At 32.2% G+C, this 10,685-nt stretch overlaps 1 protein-coding gene across 6 annotated transcripts; it reads left to right on the forward strand.

Annotated features, from left to right (window-relative positions):
• The first annotated feature begins 516 nt into the window (after nt 1-516).
• On the forward strand, nt 517-9,341 carry LOC107841772 (beta-amyrin synthase). Of its 6 annotated transcripts, none has more exons than XM_047396499.1 (19): nt 517-610; nt 1,651-1,861; nt 3,299-3,484; nt 4,297-4,386; nt 4,606-4,803; nt 5,099-5,183; nt 5,286-5,452; nt 5,631-5,819; nt 5,916-6,029; nt 6,135-6,254; nt 6,336-6,458; nt 6,545-6,643; nt 6,779-6,835; nt 6,991-7,037; nt 7,121-7,264; nt 7,351-7,528; nt 7,993-8,073; nt 8,170-8,253; nt 9,037-9,341. In XM_047396499.1, the coding sequence occupies exons 2-19, from the start codon at nt 1,661-1,663 to the stop codon at nt 9,157-9,159; spliced, it is 2,286 nt and encodes a 761-aa protein (XP_047252455.1). In that variant the 5' UTR covers nt 517-610; nt 1,651-1,660; the 3' UTR covers nt 9,160-9,341. The 6 variants fall into 6 exon arrangements, with proteins under 6 accessions (XP_047252455.1, XP_016541101.2, XP_047252457.1 ...); XM_016685615.2 differs by having other exon boundaries at nt 524-774; XM_047396501.1 differs by lacking the exons at nt 517-610; nt 1,651-1,861; nt 3,299-3,484 and adding an exon at nt 3,986-4,069.
• The last annotated feature ends 1,344 nt before the right edge of the window (nt 9,342-10,685 follow it).

Here is a 10,685-nt window from a genome sequence, read left to right on the forward strand (position 1 = left end):
AGCTTCATAACCTTAATTAAAGATATGTAAAATGTATCAAAATATCTTGTAATTTTATGATACTAAATAAATCATGTGAAAAAGTTGAAATTGAAAAGTTGTGAAAAAAAAAAAAACATTCGCTTTTAAATAAACTAAAAAATAAAATAAAACAAATAAATTGAATGAAAGAAACACCTTTTTTCATCATAAATTTAGAGCTCTAAATCTGTCTAAATATACCAAACTAATAAAGTGCAAGACATGTTGCATTGCGGAAGTTTTAGTGCATGCACCGAACTGCCTTTTACACATATGTTTCTCAAAGATAATACTATATAGTCAAGTGATAAAAAATTTGCAATCTTAATTATAAAGTGAATTTATGTAAGATGGAAAACAAAATGAAGAATTATGGAAGAAAAGATAAAAAAAATTAAAGGCCAATAGATGGTATCTTTATCATCATAATGACAAAAAATAATAATGATAATTTGTGCATAAATAGTTGCATAAGACATCTCATTTTTTATCCACACAATCACAATTTCTTCTCTTTGCTATACCAAACTTTTGTAATCCTTATTCTGTTATTGCTTTCTCCCCAAATTTCCCTCTCATATATACTTTGGTGAGTCTTTAACAGAAAATTATAAAATAAAGTTTACCCGAATTCATTCCATTCTCTTTACACTTAACACTCTTATAGCAGAAAACTTCTCTTATTATTTAAGTGAAAATTTTCGTTCTTCTGTTTTGCATATACCCAAGAACTCTTCTTCATAATCCTAGGAGGTATAGAAATCTTTCCTTCTTGATCACTTTTTAATAGTGAACGTTCTTTTAGAAATAGTCTTTCTAATTTATTACGATAAGAAAGGGAAGTATACATAACATCTTTTTCAGTTTTTTCTTTTTCTTGAATTACTCTAAATATTAGTATATTTTTATTATTGTCGGGGCGGTAGAGTTTAAAGAGAAGATAAAGGGGTGAAAGGAGTTCATCCGAACCTCTTTTTTTGAAAAACAATAAATATATATAATCCAAGCAGGTAAAGAAATCTAAAATCTTTACCTTCTTGATCACGTTTTTTGAGTTAATGGTCATTCAAAAACAATCTTTCTACTTTTTAACGATGGAAATAAGGTCAGTACATATGACATCCTTCTCAAACTTCACTTTTAGAGTTATGCTAAATACGTTTGGTGTATTTTTTGGTCAAACAGAAACTTTTTTATTTAACCAAAAGTATCAACAATACATACTTACCAATCTATTGGACAATATGTTGGTGTTATTATTGGGCCGGTAGAGTATAAGGCGAAGATGGAGGGGTAAAAGGAGTTCATTCGAACCTTTTTTTCAAAAAAATAATAATATATATAAGTCAATATCTTTTATGTATCTACATATGTATATATGATGAACCCCTATAAAATTTTATCATAGTACAAACTTTGACATATTCATAATTTATAGGAAGGGGAATGTGTGAGATTCTTATCGATATTACTAGACTGTAAGTTTTGATAGCGTAAAATATTTCATTTAACATATTATCTAGTTGTAACTTCATATGAATAGTGAGAATCGAACTGACTCTTAGTAATAATACTTGAAAGTACGTAAATTTGATATAAGATAACTTTGACATATTCATAATTTATTAGGGTTTTGAGGATGTGGAAATTGAAGATTGCCGAAGGGCAAGATGGGCCATATTTGTATAGTACAAATAACTATGTTGGAAGACAAACATGGGAGTTTGATCCAAATGCTGGAACAACAGAAGAACGAGCAGAGATTGAAAAGGCCCGTCAACAATTTTGGGACAATCGTTATAAAGTCAGGCCTAGTGGTGATCTTCTTTGGCGAATGCAGGTCTATAATTATCTTTTTTGTTTTGTTTTATTTTATCTAAAGATTACGTATAATTAGTTCATAAATATATATGAAATATTTGCTTGATTCGATTTAATTACTCATTTTTACTCATATACATATTAAAACAACTTAAATTATCTGAGGACGCTGATGCATTAACTTTCGTTATGCACGAGGATCGGAAAAAGCATCTGCCACCTTTAGAACTAGCCCATCCCCAAAGGCCAAAAGACAACACGAAACTTATGCAACTCCGTCCATATTTTATAGTTCATTTTTTTCATATTCAAATTATATAGAATAAAGCATCTCCAGAACTATGATCAAATTTGCTACGTCACACTTCAATTTCACAAGGGTCCTATTACCCCTAAACTAAATTTTAGTGTATTCTTGTTATCCTTTTTAGTTGACATGACACCTTTTAATTTGTCACATTTTTAGCTGACATGACACATTTAACGTGAGTCTCATTTTATGCAATAAAAATGTCACATCAATACAAAATAGTGATAAAAATATGCTAAAATTGAGTTTAGGCGTAATAGAACGTCTGTAAAGTTAAAGTATATCGTAGCAACTTTGATCATAATTCGAGGGATACTGAATGTTTATCTCAATTATATATAAATAAATAATGTCTTAGAATTCTTTTCTTTCCAAGATATGATGTTTAAGATTTGCAATGATTGTTTTTAGTAGTGGTGCATAAATAAATAATTTTTCAATTTTTTTAACTAGGGAAATTCTCACATCATTCTTTTTAATGTCAAGTAACATGATAACTTAGGCGAAGTTTATTGGTTTGATTTGATACCATTCAATTATTTTACTAAGAATAATTAAAGTCCATTTATAAGAATATCTTTCCTCGTTTTGACCGGTATATTTTATTAACATGAAAAAAACGTTTCCAAGAAGTTGTACGTGGACCATTACACTTTTTAAAAATAAAATAAAAAAATATCAGTGTCTGATATTGAGACATTAAATAATTCAAATTTGCACCGAAAAGTTTCAACGTTGAAGGTAGATTCTTCTTAAAAAGATTTCATACTCAAAACTTGAAATCAAAATTTTAGTTAAGAATGAACGAATACTTATCACTCCATCATAATATTTGAGTAATAATTACGAACAAAAATCTTAATAACTCAGTTGATTAATCATTAAACTTTCACTTTATTAGTAAGAATTCAATTCTCACCTTGTAATCCTCTCTCATTGGCCATTTCACCTGCCTCCATTTTTTTTTTTCTAAAAAATAAAAAATAGTAATTACAAATAATAATTCATAGTAAAATATATTGGAAAATTCATCTATAGCATATTAAATACAAAGGTAACTACAGGTAACTATTTATAATAAGTTAAATAGTTTCTTTCTTTTTTTAGCAAATTATATTTCACAAACACTGTAATCTTTTTTTACAGTTTCTACAAGAGAAAAATTTCAAACAGATTATTCCATCAGTAAAAGTAGAAGAAGTGGAAGAAATTAGTCATGAAGTTGCTACAATTGCATTACGTAGAGCTGTTCATTTCTTCTCAGCTTTACAGGCTAATGATGGTCATTGGCCTGCTGAAAATGCTGGTCCTTTGTTCTTTCTTCCACCTTTGGTAAGTTCTTTTTCTTTTATTCTTTTAGTAAAAAATATTTACACGATCAGATCACGGTCAAGATAATTACGAATAAATTAGTTTGAGTTTGAAGGGGTATAAATACAGTTTTGTTTGGGTTTGAAAGAATTCAGTCTTTTTGGCTTTAGACCTTGTGTTTGTGTTAAAAAAATTGATATAATACGTAATAGAAGCTTAAATTTGGACTCAGTTGTCAGGTAAACGCTCCAACTTTGAGAGTGCATATTTAGACACCTCATCTTAGTCGCAACTAAAACTAAGTACTCCAACTCATATCCACGTGGATACTCGATACTGACGTGACACATAAATTTTGAAGGTGTCTAAATGATTATTTTGTAAGTTAAAGTGTTCAACTCTACTAGATGTGCATACTGAAAGTTAGGGTGTTTAATTGTCATTTAAGGGTGTTTAATTGTGAGTTAAGTTCAAATTAAAGTATTTATCTTTGTATTAATCCTAAAATAGTACTTCTAAGTTTGACTTTTAAGGTTTTTAACACCAACACATTGTACAAATGTACTTTTAAGATAATAGGCTTAGATCTAACATTTGCAAAATTTTGTGAGTTTTCTCATTAAAATCTATATTTTGTGTAAAAAATATTGAGTTCGATGAATTTAGTGTGGAACAATACATCCATCCTGATAGTAACTATCACAAGTTAATGTATTTTATGCATATAAGTTAAATCTTTCCTATTTTTACCTTTCCTTTTTCATTCAAAAATTGAAGCTTGGATATGTTTAAAGCTAATTGTTTGCTTATGTTTTTTGGTACCCAAAATTCAGGTTATGTGTATGTATATCACTGGGCATCTTAATACTGTATTCCCAGTTGAACATCGTAAGGAAATTCTTCGGTATATATATTGTCACCAGGTAAATAACTTAATGCTGTTCTATCAAAATTTACTTTGCATATTTCTAAAGAATTTAACTTATATATAATGACGATGTGTATGCGTTAAATTTTTTTTAGCCGGTTATAGCAAGTTATTGATTGCATTTTTATGCTACCAATTTAAGATTTCTGTAGACATTGTACGTTGTAAGTGTATAGAACTTAAACTCATTTCTGAATTGTTAACGATGTTTCAGAATGAAGATGGTGGATGGGGTTTGCACATAGAAGGTCATAGTACTATGTTCTGTACATCTCTGAGTTACATATGCATGAGGATACTTGGAGAAGGGCCAGATGGTGGCGAAAATAATGCCTGTGCTAGAGCAAGGAAATGGATTCTTGATCATGGCAGTGTCACTGCAATTCCTTCTTGGGGGAAAACATGGCTCTCGGTATGACTAGGATTTAACTTATATACACTGATCGCGTACAAATTATATATTCCATCCGTATATTTTAACATGTTGCAACAGATAGTGGATTGTTAAATATAAAGTTAAATGAATCATATCATTCCCCATTGTCAAGTAACCACTAGTATCATGTATGTATGTGATCTTGCTATGTTGCTTAGACTCTTCAAAAATGTCATCGTGTGAGTGTTATGGAGGATCTGACACAGATTTTTCGGAGGGTCTGAGCAACATCGTCTTCTTGTTTTGAGAAATTTTCCCTTCTTTCAATCAGATTCTTGGAGTTTTTGAATGGATAGGAACCAATCCAATGCCACCTGAGTTTTGGATTCTTCCGTCTTTTCTTCCTGTGCATCCAGGTCGGTCAATATTTTAGTTCATGTTATCGTAGATATGATTTTCAGGATTTGTTATGCAACATGTCGATCTACCTTGTAGTTTGACTCTTAATTTAACTGCAGCAAAAATGTGGTGTTACTGTCGAATGGTCTACATGCCAATGTCTTATCTCTATGGGAAGAGATTTGTTGGTCCAATCACACCTCTCATTTTGCAATTGAGGGAAGAGTTATATGATCAACCATACGATGAAATTAACTGGAAGAAAGTGCGCCATGTATGTGCAAAGGTATGACTATCAAAGGTTGTTTGATTACCGAAACTAGAAAAACAATCCCACCATAAAGTTTGGTGTTATTTATCTCTGTATAACTTTGTCTACGGACCACAAGAGTCCTCCGTGTTGAAGTTAGTATAGATATCATCCTCTTTTCTACAAATGCTCAAACATAAACTTGTTGCTGAAGGAGGATCTCTATTACCCTCATCCATTGGTTCAAGATTTGATGTGGGACAGTCTCTACATATGTACCGAGCCTCTATTGACTCGTTGGCCCTTCAACAAACTGAGAAATAAGGCTCTTGAAGTTACCATGAAACACATACACTACGAGGACGAGAATAGTCGATACATCACCATTGGATGTGTTGAAAAAGTATGGAAACTAGTAATTCATTTTGAACAGATTACATGTATTTTTTTTTTAGTAACTTCAATCGTTAGACACTGATGAAACGCTTGGATGGAGTAGGTATTGTGCATGCTTGCTTGTTGGGTCGAGGATCCAAATGGCGATTATTTCAGAAAACATCTTGCTAGGATCCCAGATTATTTATGGGTAGCTGAAGATGGAATGAAGATGCAGGTCTGTCACGTTTGTAAATCTGAGTTATACTATATCACAAACCAGAATGAGTTAGAATAGGCTCTATTGTTACTGAATAGGTTTGTATTTGTCGTTGAATTTCAGAGTTTTGGTAGTCAAGAATGGGATACTGGTTTTGCTATTCAAGCACTATTGGCCAGTGAGATGAATGATGAGATATCAGATACACTTAAAAAAGGACATGACTTCATAAAACAATCTCAGGTTTGGATATTTAAGTAACGAGAACTTGTTCTAATGATTTCCTTTCATCTAAATCTTAACGATGTGAGAGTCTTCTCGCAGGTGAAGGAAGATCCTTCTGGTGATTTTAAAGGGATGTATCGACATATCTCAAAAGGATCGTGGACTTTTTCAGATCAAGATCACGGATGGCAAGTCTCTGATTGCACTGCTGAAGCATTAAAGGTATCTAAAAGTCTCTGATTGCTGATGAATGGTAAGACAATGCTAGAAATTTTGCCTAATCTTTACCTTAACTTTTGTTTTTCTAGTGCTGTCTTCTGTTCTCTACAATGCCTCCTGAACTAGTCGGTCAGGCAATGGAACCAGCGCGACTGTATGATTCGGTGAATATTATTCTTTCGTTACAGGTAAAAACTGAAAGATATGTCCTCAAATTATTAGTCATTTGATTTAAAGTCGTTATTCTGCTTTTACATATAATAATTCCATGAGAATCCTATATCTTACTGTAACAATAACGTTCATTTCAATTAAAATTTCAGAGCAAAAATGGGGGCTTAGCAGCATGGGAGCCTGCAGGGGCCTCGGGATATTTGGAGGTAACTTTTTCTGCTAAGTGAAATAGTCGTTTGAGTTTAAAATTAATGGTATACGAATCTCTATCTCCGTGCTTTATTTCAAGGTTGATAAACTAGTTCTACGGTCTTCCACAAACTAAACGATTACTTTCTTGTTCTGAATTGTTTACTGATAGCTGCTCAATCCTACTGAATTTTTCGCGGACATTGTTATTGAACATGAGTAAGATTGTTTCTCTAGTTACCCTTTTTCCCTTTTCCCGTTAGTCTCTATTTTACAGCGACGCTGATTTAATGCCAATCCAGGTATGTCGAGTGCACAGCCTCATCAATTCAAGCACTCGTTCTGTTTAAGAAGCTATACCCTGGATATCGAACCAAGGAGATTAAAAAATTTGTTGATAATGCTGTTAAATATCTTGAAGATGTACAAATGCCTGATGGTTCATGGTATATTGTATTTCTCTTCCGAACAAGACTCTTGAACTTACAACATATAGTTCGATAACATATGACACGAGTAATCATGTTTACAGGTATGGTAACTGGGGTGTATGCTTCACATATGGTTCCTGGTTTGCTCTTGGAGGGCTTGCTGCAGCAGGAAGGTCCTATAGCAACTGTGCAGCTGTTCGTAGAGGCGTTGAATTTCTTCTAAGAACACAAAGATCTGATGGTGGTTGGGGCGAAAGCTACCGTTCTTGCCCGGACAAGGTACTTGTGAACAAGAAAGTGTACTAAAGGTTCTCAATATAAAGATACACACTTTAACTTGGCCTCAACTAGCAATTAAACACTCCAACTTTGATTATGCAGTACATCTAGACACTTCAACTAGTTTCCACTGTGTCAGTTGAACATTTCAACTTAGAAAATGATCATCTAGACACCTCCAAAATTTATGTGTCATGTCAGCACCGTCTATTTACAAGACACAATGCGGCGAGTTGGAGTATTTAGTTGTCAATTGAGACCAAGTTGAAATGTCTAGATATGGACTCTTGGAGTTGGAGTGCTTACTTACCAGCCAAGTCCAAGTTTGAGCGTCTGCTTATATAGTACAAATGTGAATGAATGCTTTTTCACTAGACTACTGTAACCAAAAAGTGTTATGTCAATCCTACTTTATGAATCTTCTAAAATCCACTGCGACTCAATATCATATTTGATCAAAACAGGTATATAGAGAACTTGAAACAGATGATTCGAATCTTGTACAAACTGCATGGGCATTGATGGGATTGATTCACTCTGGCCAAGTAAATTCCTTATTACTTCTAGTAAAATGCTAATTTATTCACCATCATACTAATTTCTTGTTCAAGATTTATTTACTAATTTTCTCATTTGGACAGGTTCATAGAGATCCAAGGCCTCTTCACCGCGCAGCAAAGCTGTTGATCAATTCTCAGATGGAAGACGGCGACTTCCCACAGCAGGTAATGATTCATATAGTCGACACCAACTAGTTTAAGACTGAGTCACATTTGGTTGATTGATTGATTGTTAAAGCAGAAAAAAGCTCTTTCAAACTACCAAAACTACATGTAAACGAAATAGACATTATGCTGCTCGTCCCATTTTATATGATATACTTTAACTGGCACAAAGTTTAAGAAAGAAAGTCAGTACATTTTAAACTAGTGTGAAACTAGTTTATGGTGCAGATTAAAAAGGAAATTATATCACATAAATTACAAAGGAGAGAATATCATGTCAATTTTATCATGTTATAGTGTGATGAGTGAGGGCATAATACATATATATGCCCTTTAATTTGGCATCAACTCATAATTATGACCTCGAATTTTGAATGTGTACAAGTTAACATTTAAATTTGTATAAAGTTAAACAAGTAGACACTCTCATTCTATGTGGCCAATTTGTGTCCTACGTGGCATCCCACTTGTACTGTGCCACATAGGATGCGTGTGTCTACTTGTTCAACGTAATACAAACTTAAGTGTCTACTTATACACACTTAAAGTTGGAGGTTATAGATGAAAGTTGAAGCCAAGTTAAAAGGGTACATTTATATATTATTTCCATGAATGAGCAAGGGGCACATCACGGGACTCTGTTATAGACAATGGATGGGGTCCCTATAGAGTTTCGAATCATGCACCACTGATTCTCGAAAAATTCTCAATTATAAAAAAAAAATCAGTCACATTATGAAAAGATTGTTATTATCTTACTTATGTTAATATTTATATGTGCAGGAAATTACTGGGGTTTTCATGAAGAATTGCATGTTGCATTATGCAGCATACAGAAATATATATCCTTTATGGGGATTGGCAGAATATCGCAAAAATGTCCTATTACCATTAGAAAACAAGTAAATACGTGTAATTTGTCTAATAGAATGCAATTTGGCCCCCCCCCCCGCAAAATAATGTATTTTAATTTTTTTTTGTTGCATTAATGTGAGTGATGTAATCAAAGTAAAATATCATAGGCTAAGTTATTGCTATATTATTTTGTATACATAATTTGTGAATAAAGAAAATTACAAAAGAAAAAATTCCCCTTCCTCTTTTCTACTTCAAATTTTATCGCTGAAGATTATGGTGGAATGATAAAGATTTCACTTTTTGAAATTCAAGATTTTACCATCTTGTATATCAATCGACTTTTGTAAAATGTTGAATTAATTTTAGGGCAAAATTCAGAAATAACATACTTATCCCCTTAATTATAAGTTTCATAGCAACAGTTTCATAATTACATAATATAGCAAGTTGTATTTTTTTTTTTTTGCAAACTGTTGCTATAAAAATACAAATACTTATGATTTTTACGGCCCTTATGATTGATATGTATTTTGTATTTTTGCAAACTGTTGCTACAAAAATACAAATACATATGCTACAAAATGTAATTTGATAAAAGTGTTGCTATTTTTTGTAATTTAATACTTAAATATGCTACTTTATATATTTTTTCCTTAATTTTATCACTAACGGGCATAAATTTCTTTAAGGACAGTGATAAATTCACATTGGGCTTCTGTTAAATCTAAATTCGTGATGGAAAATCCCACATCTGGGGTAAAACGTTGCTTATCATTCCACATAGGCTATTAAAAGTGAGTTTATACTAAGGTTCAAACTTGATCCTCATTAAGGTTGAAAAGTATTTACCGCTCCATCCTAATCTTTATCGGTTAAGATGACTGCATCATAATCTTTATTGGTGAAGATAGTGATTGCACTATCAAAATTTGCTTGGTTTCTGCATATCTTAAAACAACTTTCTTGTAATTTTTACCATCAAAACTTAAACTAATATAATCTTTAATCTGTTTTTATGTCTTTCATCACGTTTATATAGTTGAGAACAAAACCCCTTATTTTAAGTTTCTCTAACTGAACTAGAAAAAACTAATCACGCTCCATATTTAAAGTAAACTAAGTCTATCACATAATATATTTTTAGTGAGTCTGGTGTACTAAAGTTCCCGCAATGCACTAAAGCTCTCGCTATGTGTAGAATTCAGGGAAAGACCCTACCAGAAGAGTGTATTATACGCAGCCTCGATCACCTTGCATTTCCGTCAAAGGCTGTTTCTAAGGCTTGAACACGTGACCTCTTGGACCCATGACAGCAAAGACTCCCCTTCTCATAATATATTTTTACTATATAACTTAATTAATAGGGAAATTTTCACCTTTTATACCCTGAAACATAGACAAATTCTTATTTAGGTCGTTATGATATTTGATTAAGCACATTTAATCTTTTAACTAATCATGATCCTTCTAGTGTGAATCTTCACAAACTTAACTAACCATTAACTATTAAATAATCTAGTTACCCATATATTACATATTATCACTAAGGATTAGGGCCAGGCATATTTTAATTT

The sequence above is a fragment of the Capsicum annuum genome, chromosome 9, assembly GCF_002878395.1.
Source record: "Capsicum annuum cultivar UCD-10X-F1 chromosome 9, UCD10Xv1.1, whole genome shotgun sequence".
NCBI classification, from domain to species: Eukaryota; Viridiplantae; Streptophyta; class Magnoliopsida; order Solanales; family Solanaceae; genus Capsicum; species Capsicum annuum.